At 43.9% G+C, this 25,696-nt stretch overlaps 1 protein-coding gene across 1 annotated transcript in view; it reads right to left on the bottom strand.

Moving 5' to 3' along the window:
• The window catches only part of TM9SF4 (transmembrane 9 superfamily member 4), a 47,865-nt gene extending 22,600 nt beyond the window's left edge, over window positions 1-25,265 (bottom strand). Inside the window, exons 1-3 of the mRNA XM_044263264.1 lie at window positions 25,032-25,265; window positions 7,258-7,371; window positions 2,489-2,588 (exon numbers count right to left, since the gene is read on the bottom strand). Of these exons, the coding sequence (XP_044119199.1) occupies window positions 2,489-2,588; window positions 7,258-7,371; window positions 25,032-25,046 (229 nt within the window). The 5' untranslated portion in view covers window positions 25,047-25,265. The remainder of the gene's footprint in view (window positions 1-2,488; window positions 2,589-7,257; window positions 7,372-25,031) is intronic.
• Window positions 25,266-25,696: the final 431 nt, after the last annotated feature.

A 25,696-nucleotide genomic window follows, 5' to 3' on the forward strand; every position in this document is an offset into this window, starting at 1 on the left:
TGATCTTGACCCAAAAGACCCTGAGGGGTTTCTAACAGGGATGGAGGAAGACATGACCTTATTCAGATGACAGAAAAATCACTTTGGCTATTTTGAGAAGAAAACACAGAAGACGCAAGGGACTGGCTGGGGCGATGCCAGTCAGTCATGCATGTGAGCAAGGACGGTGGCTGGACGGGGCGGTGCTGAGTGTGGAAGCAAGCATGCGGATTCAGGGGCTACTGAGCAGGGGAATCGAAGGTGCTGACAGATACAAAGGACAAGTGAGAAGTGGCGGGAGACTGAGGTTTCTACAACAGGGTGCTAGCTGGGAAAACAGAAAGAGGAGCAAATTTAGACGAAGGCCTTTCTTCCGTTTGGACATGTCAAGCAGGCAATTAGATACCCAAATTTCGGGCTCCCATGACAGGTCAGGGCTGTGGATGAAAGCTGTGAGTTGCTGGCGTACGAACGGTAGTGGCAGGGTGCAAGCCGCACCCCTGCGCATGGTAGCTGCCTGGTGAGTGTGGACAGGGCACTTAGGAGAGGCACAGAGAGAGGAGGGGCTCCCCTTCCCCCATTACAGAAGCTGAGCCTAGAGAACCCAGGAACGGACTGGCCAGTGGAGAGCAAGGACGCCAGAAAGAATTATCTGCATAGTCTGCTGGGAAACGATTCGGGTCACCGTCTTCATTTCACAGAAGACGACCCTAGAAGCAGACAGGGATCTGTCTTTAGAGTTAAAAAACACCTGAGTAATATGTTAATATATCAGTTTCTCCCCTTACTGGCCATGTGATCTGTGGAGCAAGACTTTTAACCCTCATAGCTGCCCTTCCCTCTACTATGAAACGGGAGCAATCATACTGGTGAGTGACTGGGGCGAGGAACTGTACCTCTTTTCGCCTCACTTCCCCTACCTAGGTTAAGGGGATAGTAAGAGGAGCTATTTCATAGAGCTGTTGTGAGTATTAACGAAGTTAAAGCACAGAAGTGCCTAGAACAGCGCCCTGCTCATGAGAGCCCTGTGGTGATGATAAGAACAGAGAGTACAAGGCTTGCCATCTAACAGGTATGTAACCAAGGAATTTTCTCCTCCAGTTGGGCAGGACACTAACATGGACTAAATCCTACTGTGTCAGACACTGGGCTAGAAGTGGGAGAGAGAGAGGAATATAAGGCATCATCTCTCGACTCTAAGAACGCACAGGCCATGAAGGCAGGCACTCCACAAAGACAGACTGAGATGTACTGTAGCAGAGTAACTTTTGTACGTAAAAGTTTCCATTTCAGTGAGGCAGAACATTCCCCAGCTTCATGGAGGATGCAGCAGAGCCTCAGAGGAGTTAAGGTCACCCAGTGTCACACGGAGGGGTGCCCAACTGCTGAGCACAGGCTGGCAACGAGTCCACACCAGCTCATGGGCATGGGAGGAACTGTTCTGAGGGTCCTTTGACCAAGAGGACAAAGCAAGTCAAGTTTCTCAGGCAGAGTCAAGGTGGCCAGAGCACAATACGGTGTGGAAACGGAAAAGAAGGGTAAGTGACAGGTTGGGGGCACAGCCCAGACAATCAGTGGAAGTCAGTCCAGGCCCCAAGACAACAGTAGGAGGCAAGACGAAGGGATGGGAGGTGCTGCCTGCTTTTGGCTAACTTTTGACTACAAGGCGTGCCTCCAGCTGGTCTGGGACACCCGATACCTGATCATAGATACACTTATCAGCTGGGGACTCTGGAAACATCTGAGCCAGGGGTAGCTCAGACAGGGAAGGCAGACCTTTCAGAGGCCTGCTCAAGAACCAATTCTCTCCTTTTTCCTTCCTAAGCTTTAAGAGGAAAGTCTCCTAAGCTTTTTGAGGTCAGGGACAGCATCTACCCACATTTTTATCTCCAGGACTCAACACCGATACGGGTAAGTACTAAGAATCGTGTCGGGAAGAGAGGCTTCCAAATGTCTTTTGCTTTAAGCCTGCAATTCTAGCAAATGGAGAATTATTGAATTGGAATACGATGACTATTTATGGAACATACATTCCAGACACTGTGCTGGGTGCCTCGCACATTTTTTGAAGCAAGTCTTGCACACTTAGCAAGAACTACAGTGATGCCTCTGCTTCTTTTAGGGCCAGAGGTAACCACTCACTCTTTTAATTAAAAGCAGAGTAGGCTGCAGAAGCCACGAAAGACAAGGGAATTATCTAGCAATCAAGGGAGGGCTGGTCTGAGAGCAGCCAAGGACTGAAACTCTGAAGTCAGACTACGTAGTCTCTAAGCCCAGCTTGGCTGTTAATTAAAAATGTAACCAGAGGCAAGTCACTGAATGTAAAACGGGCATAAACACAGCATCTGCCACCCCAGAGCTGTTCTGAGGCTTGAATAAGCTGCTCTGTATGTAAACAACGTAGAACAGCGTGCAGCACACAGGAATGTCAGGGTTAACTGCTACCGTCGCCACGTAAGGACGGGGCTTCCCGTTTGGGACAGGCTGACACAGTCAGAGGAGAACTTACCCAGATTCTCTGCCTTGTAGGTGATTTTGTTGGGTTGGCAGAAGGGCAGCGAGTAGTATTCATAAGGTAGCTGGGTTCGAGAGCTGGTGAGCTTCACAGCCTAGTGGGAGAAGAGAGGCTGTTGTTCATCAACCCGGAAACCCAGACGGCTGTTTCAATAATCCTCCCCGGTACCCACATATTGTTGGTACACTTGGTAATATTATTAGCCAACTGACAGCAGCAGATCACAGCTGTAGTACACTAGATACTATACGGTCTACGATTCTGAATTATTTCATGTTTCATTTAGTTTTAGACTACATTATAGTTTTTTTTAAAATCAGAACCAAATTCAATACATTCTGAAAGTCTGATATGGTACCTTGACCCTATAATTTCACTTCTAGGTGTCTTTCCTAGGAAATAACTCCAAATGAGGGTAAACTTTAGGAACAAAGAGGTTCACTCCTTACTCATAACCACAGTGCTCTCCTGTCTGTGGTTTCTCGAGCCTGTCCAGCTCTTCCTGGCTCAGGCTCTGTGCCCACTGCTCCTTCCTGCCTGACTCCAGGCCCGTCTGGCTCCTTCATACATTCAGGTCCCAGCTTAGGGTCCCTCACCTGGAAGCGCTCCCTAACCAGCTCATCTAAGGGAAGCCCATTTGCTCTATTCCAACATGCACAGTTTCCTGGGTAACATGTCTGATAAAACATGATTATTTTGTTTACCTGTTGCTTTAAAAACAAAAAAGTCTCTTCCACTAGAATTTAAGAGTTAGGCTTTGTGAGGATAAGGACCTACAGAGCCAGGCACACAGAGGTGTTCATTAAATGTTTGCTGAATGACCGAAGTGAGGAAAAATGAGAAAACAAGTATAAGCTCTCACGATCGGAAACTGGGCAATAAACCGTAATAGGCTTATTCAATGAATATTATACATCATTAAAAACAAGGCTTAAGGGCACCTGGGTGGCTCAGTGGGTCAAGCCTCTGACTCCAGCTCAGGTCATGGTCTCAGGGTCCTGGGACTGAGGCCCACATCGGGCTCTCGGCTCAGCAGGGAGCCTGCTTCCCTGTCTTTCTCTGCCTGCCTCTCTCCCTACTTGTGATTTCTTTCTCTGTCAAATAAATAAATAAATAAATCTTTAAAAAACAAGGTTTAAGAAGACCAAGAAGGAGAATATTTAGGAAGTGATACGTGCACAGAGAATACAGCTCTGGAAATGGTGACAATCATAGGCAACGCCAAACCATAGTAAAACAGAACTAATCAAAATGTTACAAAAAGTAAATTCTGATCCACATGCAAATAAAATTATCTTTGCTATTTAGAAACTATCAACCATTCCTATGCACCATCTAAAAAAGTTTAAATACTTTTTAGAATCCAGGTCCACAATCCTTATTTAAAACTCATATTTTGGAAACTAGGAATTTTTTTTGGTTTTTAAAAGGCAGTATGGACAACACCCCCCAGCTGCGTCTGGGACAGTACCCCATATTTAATGACCGTGCAAAGAAATGCAAAAATATTCATTATAATTGGAATAAATAAAGTCAAACACTTCAGGCCAAGTCTTGTCAATGAAAGCTTAGAAAACTGAGTTTCAGAGGTTTTTAGATGTTGGACGAAGGGACTGAGGACTACTATTAAGCATTTCATAAACTGCTTGAGTCAAAATGGCCAAAAAGTTAGTGTGTATTGTAACAGCCCGTTATTTTGTTTCTTGCATTCTCTCTTTCTGGATTAAAAAAAAAAAAAAAAAAAAAAAAAAATCCACGTTACAGAGAGACTGAGTCCTAACTTTATGTTCCCCCACCCTCCCCACCCCTCGACCCAAAGTGTTCCCTCTCCGACCTCCAGCCTGGCAGGCCCCGAAGCCAGTGCCACCCTCTCCTCCCTGTGCCACAAGCTTTGCTCTGGAGGGGGGCTTTTGGCAGAAGCACTGTGAGGAAGGGTACTGCAGTAGGTCAGAGCTGGAGCAGTTAAAGACTAAGCCTCACCACATCACCTCGGACAAGATGGTTTACTTCCCTGGGCCTTGATTTCCATTATCTGTAAAATATACAGTATCTGCTTCAGAGGGTTCTTGGGGGGCATCTGAGTTAAGTCACGCATAATGTCTGGTATGTAAATAACCCTCAATAAATGTTACTTTAATTACTTTTCCTGAAGGTTACAAGTCTGATTTGGGAGGAAGAGATATGCTCACAATAATGAAACACATGTAATGTTGCATTTACTCATTAATTACTGCTTAGCTCTAAATGGACTTTTTTTTTTTTTGAAGATTTTGAAGACTTTTTTCCCCCCCAAAGATTTTATTTATTTATTTGACAGACAGAGATCACAAGTAGGCAGAGAGGCAGGCAGAGAGAGAGAGAGAGAGAGAGAGGGGGAAGCAGGCTCCCTGCAGAGCAGAGAGCCTGATGCGGGGCTCGATCCCAGGACCCTGAGATCATGACCTGAGCCGAAGGCAGCGGCTTAACCCACTGAGCCACCCAGGCGCCCCTCTAAATGAACTTTTAAAAAAATATTTTATTTATGTTTTATGTATGTATGTATGTATTAATTTAGAATGAGCAGGGGGAGGGGCAGAGGGAGAGGGAGAAAGAATCTGAGGCAGATTCCACACTGAGTGTAGAGCCTGACACAGGGCTTGATCCCACAACCCCGAGATCATTATCTCAGCTGAACTCAAGAGTTGGATACTCAACCATCAGAGCCACCCAGGCACCCCTAAAGGCAGATGCTTTTTAATGGCCACTCCTCAGACATACTTATCCACCCTGCCAGGCTGCATACTAGGAGCTGGTAACACAGCAATGACTGGGACAGAGAAGATCCCAGCTCTTCTAGAACTTGATTCCTAGCAGTTTTCATTTTTTCCTTTAAGCAAATATATTATTTACATATTTTTCCTCTTCACTGGTTAATTCCCTCTAGATAATCACAAGTTGCTTGTATGTGATGCCCCAAATAAGCATGACATGTAGCAATTTTGTCATTTTGCTAATACCTAAAATGTGGCAGCAAACACAGGGGCATGTACGTGATGGCACATCCTCTGGCTGGTCCTTTGTGACCGTCTTCTGCTTCTCCTTTTGAACACTGTGATGCCCAGGGGAAGATAAACTCGATGTTCACACAATCTTATTGCTTTGCTTTTGCACAGACCAGTAAAGACGTGGTTCAACACAGTAATGAGGCAAGAAATGTATGTTTATTTAAGGAGCAGAATTTATTTTCATAACCTTGTAAGTTCTGTTAGCCGTTTTTACAGAATCCCTAAGGGTCCGAAGGACTACTTAAAAATTTCAACTACACATTACTTTGCCAAGGGGGGAACAGTGTGGTAGTCAAGTAGTTGGGGGTTTAGAGAGGTGAGAGGATGCCAAGTGTCCTACCCTAAAAACACTGCACAGGGGGGGAAAAACACAGAAAAATACTGAAGTATTAAAAGTGGTTATACTTGGGTGATGACAGAGGAACGTCCTTTTGGCCGGGAGCCCTTGTATAAATTTATGCCCCGTCCCTTGTGGTAATCTATACCCAGTGACTGGTTCATGGAGGGATCCAGAGAACCAGTCCTCTTGTTTCAATTTGGAACAACTCCAAAGGGCCGGCCATTCCAGTTCCAGAGCTTTCCACAGGCATCTGCTGTACCATGGCTCTGTGTCTCCCTCTGCTCAGTCCTGCCCTCCCAAGTGGCGACCCTCAGAGCCTACCCAGCCAAACTGCACCAGATCCCCACTTTAGAGTTTGCGCCCTGGGAAGCCAGATCCAAGAAAATCCACCACCAACCCCTATCCCTGCTTGGGGCTCTGAGAAGGCCACCAACACACTGTTAAAGAACCATTAATCAAGGTGCCAGCCTGCCCACTGTCCCTGATCAACCATTTTTTAAGTGACTCCTTCCCCACCTTTGCTCGTTGATTGACCCACAGTGGGCATCTAGCTTGAGAAGCAAAGGCGCCTGGTTGGATGGTTTCTCTCTAGACTTGTTCACGCACCAGTGTGCCTCATCTACTTACCATTGATTCTACTATGTATTTGGCTCCGACTCATTTTTAGGGAAATACATTTATTTAAGGAGCTAATACTGTATCACCATTAAAAATGGAAAACCAACAGCAGCCATAAAATCACGAGCTGAAGTAGCAGCTATTTTTCTTAATACACATTAGAAGAAAACAGGTATTAAAATAAAATGTGTTTGTCATCTCTTCTCTTAAAATCATCTCACATACCACCACTTAGCGAGGGAGGACGCAGTTGGGAAAACCCAAACTAGAGAGCCCAGCTGGTGGCAGAAATGGCAAGTGACAACACAGAGGCCCTAACAGGCTGTGTATGCGCAGACAATCTGAGTCATGTGGAGAGAAGCTGGGAACAGAGAGGAGGATGGAGCTGAGGAAACAGGGAGGCAGGCTGAGAGAGACAGACAGACACACAGACCTAGAAACAGAGACACACGCGAGGGTGAGAGTGAAAAACACAGACATGGAAAGCACCAGAACCAGAGCCAGAGCTGAAGAGAAAGAGAGGGACACAGAGCGAGAATACACTCAATCAGGCAAAGTGGCAGAGGAGAAGAGAGAGATGAAGGGGCTCCCGCGGGCACTCCCCATCCAGCCAGGAACCAGGCAGCAAACCCGCGTTTTGCCACGGTGGCTGGCCCTGGCTTTTGTTCTCTGCAAGCATGGGAAGGACAGGACCATCTCACCAGGGTCCTCTAGCCACGATGCCCAGCACGGAGGCTCCAACAGTCTGGCGCAGCACCTACCTTGATTTCTACAGGGTCGTTCTGGTGGAAGTTGATTGGAGCAACCCCAGGGACGTAGAAGGCACGTGTATCACACGTGAGAGAGAAAAGCAGCAGGGACCACGGCAACCAGTCCTGCTTGGAAGAAGAGAGGTCGTAGTGGGAATGGGGGAAAGTAAACATCTTTCTGGGGCAGATCAAGTCATAGGACCTTCACACCTGCTTTAACTGACCCAGTCTCATCCCCGCTCTGTAAGTCCTGTCTTCCAAACGCCCCCATGAGTCCTGCAAGGCACTGATTCTGCACTTCCAGAAACAAGTCACAAAATGAGTGAAGTAATTAACATGGGGACAAAAGGGAAGACTGTAATTCAGGGTAGCCACAGCTCCCCACTTCCAGATCAATGTTCTTTTCACCTTTTCACACTGGCTCACTTTCACAATGGCTCACTCTCCAGTATAGTTAGTAGGAAACAAAGCTCCATAATGTTCCACCAATTCCCTTTTCTCTATATACCAAGACGTTAGGAAGCTCCTATGTGACCAATATATTTTCCTACAAGCCTTCTCCAGACTGTACTGACCTCATCATCTGCCACTCTCCTCCTCACTCAGCCCCAGCTACACTGACCTTCTTGTTGTCTCTTGTCAGCAAGTCCTTCTCAACCCCTCTGGGCCATCACCTTTACTGTTCCCTCTGCCAGAATGCCCTTCCCACAGCTCCCTGCGTGGCTAACCTCATTCCTTATTTCATTCAGGTCTCTCTGAAATATCAGGTCCTCAGGGAAGCCTTCACTGCCAATCCGACCTAAAATAATGCCCTCGGGGCTCCCATTCTCCATTCTCCACTCTTGTACTTTATTTCTTTTCATGGACTTCCCTACATACATGCACAATGTGCATGTACATCATCTTATCATGTACAATATGCATTTGTTTACTTGTTCAGTCTGTCGCCCTCCACTCAAGTGTGATCTCTGTGGGAGCAGGGACTGTGTGTCCCCAGGGCTTGGCACCCAGCAGGCACTCAGTAAATGAACTGCATGCAACATAGTCACCTGGGAATTCAAGACAAGACCAGACCAATTACTGGCCTCAAGAAATGTACTCCATCAGGGACGCCTGGGTGGCGCAGTTGGTTGGACGACTGCCTTCGGCTCAGGGCGTGATCCTGGAGTCCCGGGATCGAGTCCCACATCAGGCTCCCAGCTCCATGGGGAGTCTGCTTCGCTCTCTGACCTTCTCCTCGCTCATGCTCTCTCTCACACTCTCTCTCTCTCAAATAAATAAATAAAATCTTTAAAAAAAAAAAAATGTACTCCATCAAAACCTCTCTTTCCCTTCATTAGCAACATGCTTCTCCCCCTCAAGGAACCAGAAGAGCTTCCCGATTCTCTCTCCGTACCTGGTGTGAACAAGGAAGTCTTATCCAGAAACCCAGATCCCAGACTCACGTGCTCCTGCATCTCCACTCTCTCTTCACCCCCGAATGTTACAGCATTTCAGACCCTTGTTTCTGCCCACTGGACCCTGGCCACAGCCTTCCAACCACCTTGCCCTCACATCCCCTCCATCCTTCAAGTTACTGCCACACACACACACACTCTCTCTCTCTCCCCGATGATTCCCTCTGGAACTCAGTGTTACATGGAGTCAGAATCACTCAGGGGGCTTGCATGTAAACTCATCTGCATTTTTACCAGAAGCACAAGTTGGCTTTAACAGTATAAGGTTCTGAGTTTGGTGCACTTTTTGTAGATACATAGCTTGGTCAAAGTCTTTTTTTTTTTTTTTTAAAGACTTTATTTATCTTTGAGAGAAAGAACAAGCACAAGCAGGGGAGAAGCAGAGGGAGAAGCAGGCTCCTGCTGAGCACGGAGCCCCATGCAGGCCTCAATCCCAGGACCCTGGGAACATGAGCCCAAGGCAGACCCTTAACTGACTGAACTAGCCAGGAGCCCCCCGCCAAAAAAACTTTTAATTTTAAAATTAATTTAGGGGTGCCTGGGTGGCTCAGTGGGTTAAGCTGCTGCCTTCGGCTCGGGTCATGATCTCGGGGTCCTGGGATCGAGTCCCGCATCAGGCTCTCTGCTTGGCAGGGAGCCTGCTTCCCTCTCTCTCTCTCTGCTTGCCTCTCTGCCTACTTGTGGTCTCTCTGTCAAATAAATAAATAAAATCTAAAATTAATTTAGATTTGCAGAAGAGCTGCAAAAATATTGTGAGAATTCCCATAGACTCTCTACCCAGTTTCCTCTAACGTTAACATCTTACATAACTACGAGCAGGCAAGGCTTTAAAAAAAAAATAACTAGCTTAAAAACGTTCTGGAAAAGTAGCACATACACAGTAAATAATTCAAACAGAGTACAAATGGGTATACCATGAAAAAGAAATCTTCCTCCCACTTGGGTTCCCCATAGACAACTGCTATCACCAGTTCCCTTAAAATCCCTCCAGAGGCATTTTACATATTCACAAAGGGAAGGGCTTAGTAGTAGTATGGGTTTGCCCTGAATACAACAACAACAAACAGAATTTATTCTTTCTGAGATGGAAAGCCTGCTGACTATGGGCTGGCTGCAGCATCTGATTTCCTTAATCAGATAATTTCCTCCAACTGACCTGTTGTCAGAAGATTCTGGCCCTCCCTCCTTGGAACCCTGTGCTAGGCCTCCCTGGTCAGTCTTCAGAAATATGAATATGACTGCTTGGAGCGAGAGAAATAAGCCTTGTCCTCTATGTACATAAATTCCAGTTAACTAAAATGCAAGTAAAACAAATCCCGCAGTACCGGCGTTAACTGCCATACAATGTTTGTTTTTTAAAAAATGAAAACACAACAACAACGCAATTCTGAATTTTTGAAAAATGATGCAGAAAACAGATAATTCTCACACAAAGATGTGATCAACAAACCAGAGATCAACTGATCTTAAAGGAAGAATCAACAGATGAAAAATGGCAAAGGTTATCTCCTTAATGTGCTACAATCTTTGAATAATGGAAGCTGTCAACCAAAAGCAATTCAGAAGTTCAGTTTAGAATTAATGATTGTATCACGACGACACTGTCAGATTTAGATATTAAAATGTCATGGTTTTGATATTCCTGGATGGCTAGAGGGGTAATTAGAACACTTTTGGGGGAGGAATTTGCACTCTCTCAAAATCCCCCCTTTTTATATAAATATAAAAAAGAAACATATACATATAAATTAATATTTACAAAAACATAAATTTTCATATTTAAAAAAATATAAAACCAGACACTCATATAAGATTGATTGCTATGGCTTGTTTGTTTACTAAGCTCTATGCCTAATGTGGGGCTGGAATTCATGACCCTGAGATCAAGAGTCACATGTTACACTGACTAAGCCAGCCAGGTGCCCCTACTTTGGTTCTTAATCTTTGCTGTATTCCCTTGAGAATGATCTTTTTTTAATCCTCAGATTTAAGGAGTTCTTGATACCTCCCACCTTTCCACCTCCGAGGACCTAGTTTGAGACTCCTTGAGAATATTTATTATCCCTATACCTTATCTGTACATATAGGATAGTGGTTCTCAACCTGATGCATATTAGAATAACCTGGGAAATAAGTGGATTAAATTCCCAATCTAAATGCATACAGTGTGGGCGCCTGGGTGGCTCAGTGGGTTAAAGCCTCTGCCTTTGGCTCAGGTCATGATCCCAGGATCCTGGGATCAAGTCCCACATCGGGCTCTGTGCTCAGCAGGGAGCCTGCTTCCTCCTCTCTCTCTCTCTCTCTCTCTCTGCCTGCCTCTCTGCCTACTTGTGATCTCTGTCAAATAAATAAATAAAATCTTTTAAAAAAATAAATAAATGCATACAGTGGGTGAATGGATAAAAAAATAAGATCCAGTGATATGCTGTCTACAAGAAACTCACTACAGATCTAAAGACACACATGGGCTGAAGATGAAGGGATAGAAAAAGATATTCCATGTGAGTGGAAAGCAGGGGGTAGCTAAACTTGTATCAGACAAAATAGATTTTCAGTTAAAAATTGTGTCTAGGGGATGTCTGGGTGGTTCACTTCATTTGGGTGTCTGTCCAGAGTCGTGGGATCAAGTCCCGAATCAGGCTTCTTCTTCTGCCTGCTGCCCCTCTGTTTGTGCACACGCACTCTCTGATAAATTAAATCTTAAAAAAAACAAAAACAAAAAAACCTGCGTCTAGAAACAGAAAAGGTCATTATATAACGACAAAAGGATCAATTCAACAGAAAGATGAGAGTTATAAATATATACATACCCAACATCAGAGCACCTAAATGTATAAAGCCGATATTGACATATCTGAAGGGAGAAACTGACAGCAACACAGTAACAGTAGGGGACTTCAATATCCCCCTTAAAATAATTGCTAGAACATCCAGACAGAAAAATCCATCAACAGCTGACTCAAAAGAAATACAGACCAAATGGACTTAACATATGGAACCTTCCACCTGATAGCAGAAGAATACACATTCTTCTCAGTTGCACACAGAACATTCTCCAGGACAGATCACATGGTAGGTTCACAAAATAAGTCTTAACAAATTTAAAAAGACCAAAATCATTCCATGTATCTTTTCTGATCACACTGGAATAAAACTAGAAGTCAAAAACAAAAATGGAAAACAGGCAAGTATGTGAAAATTAAACAACACACTCTTGAACAACCATTGGGTCAAAAAGGAAATCAAATGAGAATTTAAAAGTATCTCTGACAAAAGAAAATAAAAATATAACATGCCAAAACTTACAGAATGCAACAAAAGCAGTACTAGGAGTAAAGAACTATATTTAAAAAATAAATCCCCCAAAATATAACTTCACACCTCAAGGCTCCAGAAAAAATAACAAATGAAGCCCATAGTTTGCAGAAGAAAGGAAAATAGTAAATATTAGGCAAAAATAGATAAAAAGGAGAATTTTAAAAATAGGAAAAAAAACCTACAACGAAGTGAATTGTTTTTTTTTTAAAGATAAAAATCAACAAATGAGACAAAACGAAAAAAAAAATTAGTAGCACCAATGAGAGAAAAAAAGAGGGAAAGCTCAAATCAGAAATGAAAGAGAAGACACTGTAACAGGTGCCTCAGAAATAAAAAGAATTATAAACAATTATATAGCAACAAATTGGGTAACTTAGAAGAAAAGGGTAAATTCCTAGAAACACATATAGCCTCCCAAAATGGAATCAAGAAGAAACAGAAAGCAAAAAACAGACCAATAAAAAAGGGGGTTTGAATCAGTAATCTAAGACCTCCCTTCACAGCTGGATTCTCTCAAATGTTCAATAAAGAATATTAATTCTTCTTAAACTCTTCAAAAAATAAAAGAAGGAATACTTCTGAACTCAATTCATGAGGTGAGCATCACCCTGATACCAAAGGTACCATGAGAAAACTAGAGTTCTGTAACCTTGATGAACACAGATGCAAAAATTCTCAGTAAAATACTAGCAAGCTGAATTTAACAGCACATTAAAAGAAGGATACACCAAAATCACATGGGATTTATCCCTGGGATGCAAGGATGGTTCAACATAAGCAAATCAATCAATGTGATATACCACAGTGATAAAATGAAAGAAAAAGAACCACATGATCATCTCTATATACACAATAAAAGAATATGACAAAGTTCAACATCCATGCATGATTTAAATTCTCAACATAAAAGGTATAAAAGGAACTTACCTCAACACAATAAAGGCCATATATGAAAAGTCCAAAGTTGACATCATCATTTCTTGCTAATCAAAAAATTTTCCCTTCCAGAAAGCCAGACACCAGACCTTTTTGTCTTATTGAATATATGATTTGAAGCCAGGGCAGGATTACAACCTCCTGTAGTCATCAGGCCAATTCAATCTAGGAACTTACTCCAGTTCTACCTTCTTGTGAGATAGAATCCTTCAATCTTAGCAGAGAGATGCTGCCCTGGCAGCTGAAGGCCTTGCTCCCTGACAGCTCAGGTTGCAGAGAGACAAAAAGCAAATCCTGAAAGATCCCAACAGGCTTCTGTTCCAAAGTCTCAAACCAATAGCACGAGTACACACACAAAAACCAAAAGAAACAAAAAGACAAAGCAATGAGGATAATACTCACCCTGGTGGGAAACAACACAAGAAAGCAACAAGAAGCCATAGAGTCACTGAGCACTAGCCAAGTAAGAACAAGGTCCTGTGGCACACAGTCCTTTCCATTTAAGAGTCCCTACTTTGTGCCAAGTTACAAATGCTGACTTGCAGCATTTCCACAGCTACAACTGCCTGGGACTGCTGTCACCATTTCATGGATGACTGCTAATTAACCCGAAACCCCGAGATTAAATAACTAGCCCAAGGTCAGAAGGCAGAGGAACAGGCATGCTCTTTTCAGGCAGGTGAGCTGCATCAAAAGATGATAAGCAGGTACCGAGGATCCTGATAATGATGGCATTTAACACTGATTGATGATTATGTTCCACTAAATGTTAAAATACAGAGCTATCCAAACTGCTACTGGAGAAGACAGAAGAGACTTAAACATACAAACTGAAACAGAAGTATTAGAAGCAAATACAGATCGACTTTTAAATAATTTATTTTATTTATTTTTTAAAGAAGGCGGGGAGAGAGAGGAAGACAGAGAAAATCTCAAGCAGGCCCCATACCCAGTGCAGAGCCTGATGCAGGGCTCCATCTCACAACCCTGAAATCTGGACCTGAGCCACAATCAAGAGTGAGATGTTCAACTGACTGAGCCACCCAGGCACCCCAATCCAGATAAACTTTTAAATGATCTTGAGGTTTGTCTCCCTCTCTGGTTTCATCTTGTTAATCTCAGGAAACAAACCGAGGGTTGCTGGAGGGGAGGAAGTGAGGGGATAGGGAGCTGGGTGATGGACACTGGGGAGCAGATGTGTTGCGGTGAGTGCTGTGTGTTGTATAAAACTGATGAATCACAGATCTGTACCCCTGAAACAAATAATACATTTTATGTTAGTAATAATAAAAAAATAAACAATCTTGACATGGAAAATTTCCTAAGAATGAAACAAACTCCAGAAACTATAAAGAAAAAGTATACATAGGAAGAAGGAAGAAAATTTAAAAAATATGTACATCACAGATGAAGAAAAACACAATCTGGATAAAAATATTTACCACACACCTAACAAAGGCCTATTCCTTTGGTATACCAAGGCTCTTATAAACCAATCAAGGGGGGAACCTGGGTGGCTCAGGAGGTTAAGCCTCTGCCTTCGGCTCAGGTCATGATCTCAGGGTCCTGGGATCGAGCCCCGAATCGGGTTCTCTGCTCAGCGGGGAGCTGCTTCCCCCCTCTCTCTGCCTGTCTCTCTGCCTAGTGATCCCTCTGTCTGTCAAATAAATAAATAAAATCTCTAAAAAAAAAAAAAAAATAGATAAACCAATCAAGGAAAATAAGCCAAAAGAATATGAATAGGCAGTTAAAAAAAAAAAAAAAGTCCACAAGGCCAAACACAAAAAGATGGTCAACATCAGTCATAATTTAAAAAATGAAAATCAAAATAAGGGCATCTGATTTTTTTACTTATTAGAGTTACAATGCCTTAAAAAATCTGAATATACAAGATATAGGTAACCTGGCAGAGTTTCAGGAGAGCAATTTAGCCCTCTATACTACATAGAAGGTAGAACTATTTTCAAAACACTGCCAACGTAAGTTATAAAGTATACGCTAAATAAGATGCACAGCAATGTGTGTATGGTATAATCTCATTTATCTAAAAAAAAATTTTTTTAGATCTATACCAAAGCCAGACAAAGACATCACAAGAAAAGGAAACTTACAAATAGTCTTCATGAACACAGATGGAAAAAATCCCTAACAAAATATCAGCAAATCATATCCAGCAATATATAAAAAGGTTCATACATCATGACCAAGTGGGGTTTACCCCAGAAATGCAAGGTTGGCTCAATATCTGAAAATCAAGGTAATACACCATATAACGAACAAAACCACAAAAACTTCAAAAGAAAAAGAACTTGACAAAATCCAAATATTCAGGATAAAACCTCTGGACAGGGATGCCTGGGTGGCTCAGTCGGTTAAGTGGCTGCCTTCAGCTCAGGCCATGATCCCAGGGCCCGGATCAAGTCCCGCATCGGGTTCCTTGCTCATCGGGGAGCCTGCTTCTCTCTCCGCCTCTGCCTGCCCCTCTGCCTGGCTTGTACATACTCTCTCTCTAACAAATAAATAAATAAAATCTTAAAAAAAAAAAAAAAAGAATCTAAACAACAAAACAAATGAATAAACAAAACAGAAACAGACTCAAATATAGAGAACAAACCAACGGTTGCCAGAGGAGGTGGGCTGGGGGGATGGGCAAAATAGGTGAAGGGGATTAAGAGGTTCAAACTTCTAGCTTTAACATAAGTCTAGGAGCGCCTGGGTGGCTCAGTTGGTTAAGCATCTGCCTTCAGCTCAGGTCGTGAGTCCAGGGTCCTGGGATCAAGCCCCACTTCAGGTGCTCTGCTCAGTGGGGAGCCCATTTCTCCCTCTCCCTCTGCCTGCCGTCCCCCCTGCTTGTGCTCTCCCTCCATCTATAATAAATAAATAAATCTTAAAAAATTACATAAGTAAAGTCATGAGAATGTAAAGTATGGCATAAAAAATACAATAAAAATACTGTAATATTATAATATCTTTATATGATGACAGAGGATGATTACATTTACATTTCTATGCATTTTCTAACATGTATTATGCGTGCATTTTCTCACATATATAAAACATCATATCACTATGTTATACAACTGAAACTAATATATTGTATATCAGTTACACTTCAATTTTTTTAAATAAAAAAAAAAAAAAGAAAATGAAAGACAGGCCACAGACTAAAAGAAAAATCTTTGTAAATCATATATCTGACAGAGGACTTGTATCCAGAATTCATAAAAAATTCTTACAGGGGCACCTAGGTGGCTCAGTCAGTTAAGTGCCTTTGACTCAGGTCATGATCCCAGGTTCCTGGGATCGAGCCCTATGCTGGGCTCCCTGCTCAGTGGTAAGTGTGCTTCTCCCCTTCCCTCTGTTGCTTATTCTACTTGTGCTCTCTCTCTCTCTCTCAAATAAAAAAATAAGACCTAAAAAAAAAAAATTCTACAACTTGATAAAACAAACAATCCAATTTAAAAAACAGGCAAAAGATCTGTATACACATTTCACCAAAGAAGGTATACAACTGGGTAATAAACACATGAGATGGTGTTCAGTATCATTCGTCATTAGGGAAATGCAAACCAAAATCACAACGAGGCACGGCACACATCTATGAGAATGGCTAACCTCAAAGACACACATAGTAACAAGTGTGGACAAAGATGGAGAAACTGGAATCATTACATACTGATGGGAATATAAAGTGGTATAGCCATGGGAAAGTCTGGCAGTATCTTTAAAAAGTTCAACATAGGGGCACCTGAGAGGCTCAGTGGGTTAAAGCCTCTGCCTTCCGTCTCAGGTCATGATCCCATGGTCCTGGGATGGAGCCCCATATCAGACTCTCCACTCAGCGGGGAGTCTGCTTTCCCATCTCTCTCTGCCTGCCTCTCTGCCCACTTGTGATCTCAGTATGTCAAATAAATAAATAAAATCTTTAAAAAAAATCAGTCATTTGAATGACAAATTAATGAACTATAGTCATTGAACTATACACTTAAAATCAGTCATTTTATGGTATTAAATGACACCTTTATAAACCTGAAAAAAAAAAAAAAAAAACCAGCTCAAACTTCCTGTGACTCCTTCACTTCTTTATCTCTGCAGCCCAGACAGCCCGATAGAAGATGTTTGACCCATAGTTCGTTTCTGTAAGAAGTTGTGGAGTAGCAAAATACCTGCTTCTTGGGAAATTCCTTTGTATCTTCCTTTAGTTTTCAACTGATCATCATAAGAACTTGCATGTGAAGTTCAGTCTGAAAAGCCAATTAAGTATTTAGCAAATGCCTGTTCAGAGCCAAGAAAGGAGTGGGAGTCCTAAAATGCGAACCAGCCCATTCAACATTATTTTGCTTCACTTGGTTTCCAAGTCACGAGACAGCAAAGGCTGCAGGTCAAGAAGCAAGATGATAGCAATCAAGAAGCCCTTCATGCTGTAATCTAACACCCCATCAATGGCAAAGATATGGGTGACCTGGAAAGTTACAAAGCTCAAGAGACCCAAGAATCAAGGTCTTGCCCTCCCTATCTAGTTTATTCTCGGGAGGCTGAGCCTGCAGAAAAAACTCTCCCAACAGCCTAGCAATGAACTGCTAGGACTAAAAAGCATGCCTCACCTCCTAAAATGTGCTCCATCTGGTTTAAAAGGTGAGAACAATGAAACTTCTTTAAAAAAAAGAAAAGAAAAGAAAAAAAAAGCTTCCTCCTGTGAACTAAAAATTAGTTCATTCACTCACATTTCTCTGTGGGCAGAAGTTAACCTTCTTTTCTCTTCTGGAGTCCCCTGCCTTGCAGTCTTCTTTCCCATAAATAGCATCACTTAGCAATTGAGTCTGGCCTGTCTGGACCAGCCTTTCTGGTTCCTAGTTCCTATCCACACGTTTCCTGCTGCAAAAGCAGCAGCTTTCTAAACAGTAAGCTAGATTCTTCTATTTCTTTCTCAGAGGCACAGTCACCATTTTAAGACCATGTAGTAACTGGTCCCCAGATTAAGAAAAAAAGAAAAAAGAAAGAAAAATGCTGTGGGGCACAGTTTGCCAACAGTTAACTGAAATCAATTACCCAATCAGTTAGAGCTCCCCTAGACTTCAACCACACATGCAAGAAGACTAATGACAGCTCAGGACCACTTACAAGCAGCCCCCATGGAGCTAAAGAAGTCACAGAGGAAAAAAGAAAAAGAAAAAGGTGGGGGAGAGAACCAAATTAGGCACAGGAGACTGAAAATGTAGCCTTTATTTCAGAGCCCAGAGATACAGAGTTGCCGCTGAGCAGAGACACATAGAAAGACTCCAAGCTGTTCTTTGGGGGTAGGGAAAACTAGCAGCCAGCTGCGGAAGTCCAAGGGAAAGTTATAACTACCATCACCAAGCAACAGACAACAGGACCTAAGCCCTGAGGCCAGAAAGGGCAGAAATAAAACACAATAACTGCACTGAACTTCCCTCTCCCCTTTGGGCATTTGCAAAAGAACGCTCAGTTAGTTGAAGCAACGGGCTTACACGGTTTGCCTCTGGAATACTTCAAACCTCAGAACAGAAAAATTACAGAGAGCTCTCTTTGTGCCAGGCGCTCTCATCTCGTATTTTATTAGTAATCACACCAATTCTTTGAGGACAGTGTCACCCCTCATTTCAAAACTAAGGAAACTGATTCGGTATGGGATAGTAAGTTCTGAAGATGGATGGTGGTGAGGGTTGGACAACAGCGTGAATACAATTAAAGCCACCGGACTGTACATTTCAAAAACTTAAAAGTGATACCTTTTGTTGCATGTATATTTTACTACACACTCACAAAGATTTTTAAAATGGTTAACTGCGGCAATCACAGTATTGGATGCTAGCTCAGGACTTTAGACCAAGCCTCAGTTTCTTCACCTGCAAAATGGGCTTTCGTAAGCATCACATGGAATATCGGATGGGCATATGGTTTATCAACTGAAATGCATCGTTTGAGCAGAAATTTTCCCCTTGATGTTAGGTCCCGTGGGAGATTACCACACACCTTTACCAGCTTTTGAATCAGCACATCAGGGTAGGAAACACTTTATAAAGAGACTATCTTATACAGGGGTTGCAAATTCAAATACTCACCAGGACCTTCCCTGCAAGTGACCTAAATGGTGAGACTGCTCCAGAGTGATACAGGAGGGTCCCGAGGAGGAAGCGATGAGCTGGGCCCTGCGTGGGGAATGCCCCTGACAGGGAATCTGGGCCCAAAATCTCAAGAGAAAATGAAAACCCAGAAACTTTTAAATGTGAAATCTCCCAATTAAATGCTGGCAACCAACTCAAAAACTTCTGGGTCCAGTGCCAGTCAAAACCAAACCAAACCAAACCAACCTACCTCAAATCAAGTCCACGTAAGATGTGGCCCATGGACTGCCGAACTTACAGCATCTAATGTACTATAAGTAGCAACTGAGGCCCAGAGATGGTAAGTGACTTGCCAGGGCACCCAAACTCACTTCTAAACTGCCTTAAGAAGTCAGTTCCAACTTGTGCTTTGATTTTGTTTTTTTAAGAACTGCGAGGAGCACTTAGCATATCCTCTGAATACAAAACCTGGGGACTTCAGACACTGGGAGGCCTGTCAGTTTAATGCTCAGGCATAGGTGAGAAATCACGTTAGGAAGGTAGAGAAGGAAGCAATGAAGAGGACTGAGATGGAACTGAGAAGTCCTGGATGTCCCCCAATAGTTCCCTATTTGGGAAACACCAGTGTCAGCAAATGGTTCAGGGATCAAAGCAGACTGGGCGGTGGCAGGTGGCTATCACTCGTCTGTGGCCAGATGGCCCTGCTCATCCTGGGTCCTTCCCACCTTCCTGCCAGTGCCCAGAGATCAAAACTCAACCTTCTCCAACATTCTGCGACTTGTTTCTTTAATGCCAAGATCAAAGGGGAACTTTTGTCCAAGTTGTAAAAGAGAAACCAAGAGGCAACTTAATGTTGTCTCAGCCTCCTCAGTACTTCCTGAGAGGATGAAGGCCCTCCTTTAAAGGGACTGCTCAGAGAAACACATCTGAGCCGGGGCCTGGTGTTGGCGCCTTAGCTCCAAGGACACAGTGGCTCCTGTAGAATTCATGCCAGTAGGGCAACTGGAGAGATCAAAGAGACAGCACAACCAATAGACGGCAGCCTGGAAAGACTACAGAAACTATGACCACGGAAAACAAACTTAAATTTGAGTGTTCAAAACAACAGAATTTTCAATCTGAAGTTGTGAAACCATCAAGTCTAAACCTTCATTTCATATTATGACATATGTGGCTACAGACCAAAAAGCCAAAGTGATTTGGGCCAGGCCACATGGTGATCAGTGTCCGCGCTGGGACTAAGCCCTACACTGCTGACTCCCAATCCATACGTGAGGCCCAGACAAGATGACAACTGCCCACACATGGGACTGTCTACCGCCCAGACCTCGCCATGAAAAAAAGTTCCTAGGCTTCTGACTGGGGCTTTGGGGGTTGCCTAGCCCTGCCTCCATCTGCTCAAATGAGTCTTTTGGTCATTCAGTCCATTTCCCTAGCCCTGGACTGGATCAAACCCAAATAATCTCAGAACACTGTCAACTGTCCTGGCAGTTCTACTCCTAGGTATATGCCCAAGAGAACTGAAAATATGTGTTCCCAAAGAAACACATACATGCACATAAATATTCACAGTAACATTCACAACCGCCAAAAAGTAGGGGGAAAAAAAAGTCCCAATGTCCACCAACAGATGAAAGGCTAAACAAAATGTGGTGTGTTTGCACAATGGAATATTATTCAGCCATTAAAAGGAATGAAGTACTGACTCATGCTACAACATGAACTTTGAGAACATTACGCGGTCTTAAAAAAAGAAATTTAAAAGGCCAGATACAAAACACCACATATTCTATGATTCCAGTTATATAAAATGTCCAGAATAGGCAAATCTTATACAGACAGAAAGGAAATCAGTAGTTGCCAGGGACTGAGGAGAGTGAGGAGTAGGAAGTGACTGCTAAAGGATTTCTTTCTGGGTGGTGAAATGTTCTAGAAGTAAATGGTGGTGAAGGTTGCACAACTTTGTGACTATATGAAAAACCATTACACTGTCTACTTCAAAAAGGTAAATTTTGGGGTATATGAATTATATCCAACAAAGAAAGGAAAAAGATAAAACCCGGACAGTATGGACAATAATAGATCTGACAGAAGCACACAGTTTTAGTCTCCAGATGGAAGTTTCCGGACTCCTACAAGGCCTACAAATTGTATTCAGAGGACACTTCCCATGTTCCACCAAAATAATATTCCCCAAAGCATATGCCATCTGCTCAGTAGTTCCATAAAGAATGAGATATGTGTGGCGCCTGGGTGGCTCAGTGGGTTAAAGCCTCGGCCTTCGGCTCAGGTCATGGTCTCAGGGCCCTGGGATCGAGCCCCACATTGGGCTCTCTGCTCAGCGGGGAGCCTGCTTCCTCCTCTCTCTCTCTCTCTCTCTGCCTGCCTCTCTGCCTACTCGTGATCTCTATCCAATAAATAAATAAAATCTTAAAAAAAAAAAAAGAATGAGATATGAGCCTGCCTCTCACCTAAGACCCAGGTGGATCAACTCAGTGTCCTGTAACTTTATAAAGTCACCTAAATCCACGGTAGGAGGAAACCAGGAAAACTGCAGAGAACTTCTGCTGATACCAACTAAATCCTGTAGGAAAACTGGAGAGAGCTTCTGCTGACACCAGCTAAATCCCCCACTACGTTGGAAGAAGTCCTGCCCTGCAGGTTTAGGAAACACCCACTGTGCTAACTAACACACCTGACAGGTGGCAGGCAGCCCAAGCCCCGAGGAAGAAGGGCCACTGACTAAGAAAATCGAGGGAGGGAAAAGCCCATAAACTATCTCTAGAAACTTGAAGCCATGACCTTAACTTTCTTCTTTTTTAAAGATTTTATTTATTGGAGAGACAGAGAGCACGAGCCAGGGAAGTGGCAGCCAGAGGGTGACCAGTAGGCTTCCCTCTGAGTGGGATCATGGCCTGAGCTGAAGGTAGCTGCTTCACCAACTAAGCTACCCAGGCGCCCCCTAACTTTTAAAACATAAAGGGCAATCCAAAAACCCAGCTTGTTCCCACGGTCACCGAATCCACTAGCATAGTTCCTCTCTGGCTGTATGAATTGCCACAGAAACTCATATACCCAAAGCAGATCTACCCCACCCTCCACCCCCACTGCTTGGTTAAGAGTTAATGTATACAAGGGTGTGGAGACGGTTCTGACTTCCGTGTAATAAAGTGCTTGACACAGGTCAAACTCAAGTCTATCTGTGATCCTACTTTGCCTGTTACACAAACCTTCGGTAATAAATTCACTACTGTAATGTACATATTACATCCTCAGTTTCTTAAAATCCGTTACTATACCCACCACGAAAGCACAGGGCAATACTCCTGTTACACAACATACACTGAATCACCGTGCTTTCCACTGAGCTTACAATAGAATCCCAACTCCTTGTCATGGTCTTCCACAGGCTGAAAGCAAGTCGGCTCCCCTAATGTAATGTTCTGGAGGTGTGGGAAGGGGAAGCACTCTAATGGAACAGTCTATTTCAAAAGGCAGCCCAGAGACTGCGAACTGTAGACGATGATCCACGGCAATTAAAGGCGTGCTTTTAGAAACACAGCTGCTCCTGCCTCTCTCCAGTTTCATCCTGTATCAATCCCACCCCTCACCGTGCTTCAGCCCCTCCAGCCTTCTGTGTTCCTCAAATACACCAAGCTCTTTCCCACACTGGTCCTTTAACACTTGCGATTTCCTTTGCGAGGAACACTCTTTGCTTTGCTGGTTCCTTCTTGTCAGTCAGGTCTCAACTCATGTCACCTCTGAAAAGACTTCTCTGACCATTTAATCCAAAGTAGTTCTGTCACGCCATTGCCCCCAATCACTAGCACTTTGCCTTGCTGTCTTCACAGCATTCACCGCCAGCTGACGTTATCTCGTCCATCTACTTGTTTACTTGTTCACCACCTGTCTCCACAGACTAGAAAAGCTCTACAATGCTGGGCATCTTAACCCTCTACTTCGCAACTACACTCCTGGTCTTGGCACAGAGCAGGCACTTGTATATTTGTTGATTAAATCAAATTGTGCCAGAAATATGTCTTGCTAACTTACTACCTCTTAAAAACCTCGGAACTGGGCAGGAATTACCCAATGCAATGCTATAAATGCCACTTTATTGAACTTTTTCTCTATGGCAAGGCGGGGTGTGACTTTTCCTGCTTCATTCTTTTTTTTTTTTTTTTTTTAAAGAAAGAGAGAGATCACAAGTAAGTAGAGAGGCAGGCAGAGAGAAGGGGGAAGCAGGCTTCCCGCTGAGCAGAGAGCCCGATTCGGGGCTTGATCCAAGGATGCCGAGATCATGACCTGAGCTGAAGGCAGAGGCCCAAACCCACTGAGCCACCCAGGTACCCCTTTCCTGCTTCATGCTTATACCATTCTTGTTCTGAATGTGGTCCAGAAAAAATGGGGCTTGATCCAAGGATGCCGAGATCATGACCTGAGCTGAAGGCAGAGGCCCAAACCCACTGAGCCACCCAGGTACCCCTTTCCTGCTTCATGCTTATACCATTCTTGTTCTGAATGTGGTCCAGAAAAAATTTGGTTTCAACATATCACTCATGGTTTAAACTGAAGTCTGACACCACAGAAATCAGGTAAGGCTGGGAAATCTTTTGGGCGACCTCAGGTTCTAAATGAATCCCTCATCAAACAAAAAGGATGTTATCTGTTGGTTAACAGAGGAAGGGAAACTCATTGTCGCCAAGAACCTACCCTTTTTTTGAAGAAAGCCAATACCAAAGAATTTAAATAAGAATGTGCCTTTGCTAAAGTCAATTGTCGCCTGCTTTTTCCCTTGTTTTCCTTTGCATTCTTTCCTGGGATGAAATTATCTGCTGAGGAAGCAACATATAGGAAGATCTAGAAAATCACTCTGGACAAAGTGACTTCAATTCTGGTTCTGGTCTCTTGAAAAGAAGAATGTGAGCTAAGCTTCTGCAAGAAAGGCCACTCCCTCTTAGGTCTGCTTCCAGGGTTCTGTATAGGAGCGAGTAAGTTCTGACCCACTTTCCAGACACAGCTCTCTCACCTGCATCCTTATCCACGCAGAGCCTCCATCCTAACAAGATCCATTCTAATGAACCATTTTCCTAAAGAGCTGTGGGGCCCTGCAGGGGCACCCAAGGGAGAGGCAGCCAGACAAGGTGATTTTCAAAACGTAGTTCACAGATCACCTGCATCATAATCACTGGAGGGCTTATAAAAGTGCAGATTCCTGGTCATCACCTAAACCTACAGAATTAGAACTTTGGGAGTGGGGCTCAGGAAACTGCATTTTTAACAGGCTCCCCTCACACACCCCGAGAGTCTTATGCACAGTGAAGTTTGAGAACCAATGGGATAAAAGCTCCCCAGGAGAGAGGCAGATTTAGAGAAGACTGCATAAATGTTTAGAAAGGGTCTGGAGATAGAAAATGGAGGGGGAGGGGAAGGGCATGTTCCAGGGTAGCGGCAGTCAAGGTCTGTGCGCGGTGGGAACAGTTGTTGAAGGTGGACATGAGAACAGGGCTCTGGAAAGGATCTGAGACGGGGCTTGGGCTGGGACGCTGGTCAGAGGTGAGGTCGCATCCGCGGACTGGTCAGGATGGAAAGGCGGAAGGCAAAGAGCAAAGTCTGGACGTAAGGAGGAGGAGCGAAGGTGGGAATAATAAGGGGCTCTTCGGAGGGACCGGGGCTGGGAAGTGAGAATTAGAAAAAGGGGGTGACAAGAGGCGGAGACCAAAGCAGTATAGGAACCGGCGGAGACAGTAACCGAAACCTTTCCTCAGACCCAGTTCCTCCCCCAAAACTCCGGGCCTTGACAAGCCTGAGTGTGGGGCCAGGGTCGGGGAGGGGGAGCTTGGGAGAGACAAGCCCAGTCAGGGACGTCCCTCAAGCCTGAGCTAGGAGTCCCGGCGGTGGCTCGGGCCAGTTATGGGGCGCTGGAAGGTCCTGGGATCCCCGGGAGGGCCCCGCTCCAGCTCTGGCTCCCAGAGTCTCCTTCACTCACCATCGCTGCCGCCATCTTGGATCCACGTGTCGCCGTAATGACGTCAGCGGAAGTGGTGTTTCCCTGGTTACGAAGTTTAACTCCGTTGGATGCTGTCTGGCTTCAAACTCTCCTGTAGTCGTGGTCAGTGGAGGGGCGAGAAGACTTCGCTCCTGATCCGCAGCTTGGTCTGGGCAGTGAGGTCGCTGATTAGGTGACGAGCGGATGGTGTAACTAAGGGAGCCATATTAACTCCTGGCAGAAACTCCGCCTCTTCTTCCTCCCCCGCCCCTCCCCCTCGTATTGTAGGTATCTAGGGTGTGCGTAAGTGTGCCGGTTCTCTGGGCGCCATCTTTACTATTGGCAGAAAGACCCGTTGCCAGGGTTACCTGCGTTGATTTGATGAGTGGGATTGGTACCAGGGCTCCAATAGCAGTCCAACTCCGGGAATAATTTGTAACTAAATATATAATTATTTGTCTAACTACTTTATATCCTCTCTAATAGATTGTAATCCCTGTAAGGGTAGGATCCTGTCTTTTATTTAACCGTACTCTATCTTATTCTCATTGGCGAAATGGGTAGGGGATTATAATAAGTTTATGATGAGGATTCAATGACATAATGTTACATTATATGTGTTCAATAAATAATTGTCATTACACACATATGTATACTTCTTCGGA

This window comes from Neovison vison, chromosome 8, assembly GCF_020171115.1.
Source record: "Neovison vison isolate M4711 chromosome 8, ASM_NN_V1, whole genome shotgun sequence".
Classification (NCBI taxonomy): Eukaryota; Metazoa; Chordata; class Mammalia; order Carnivora; family Mustelidae; genus Neogale; species Neogale vison.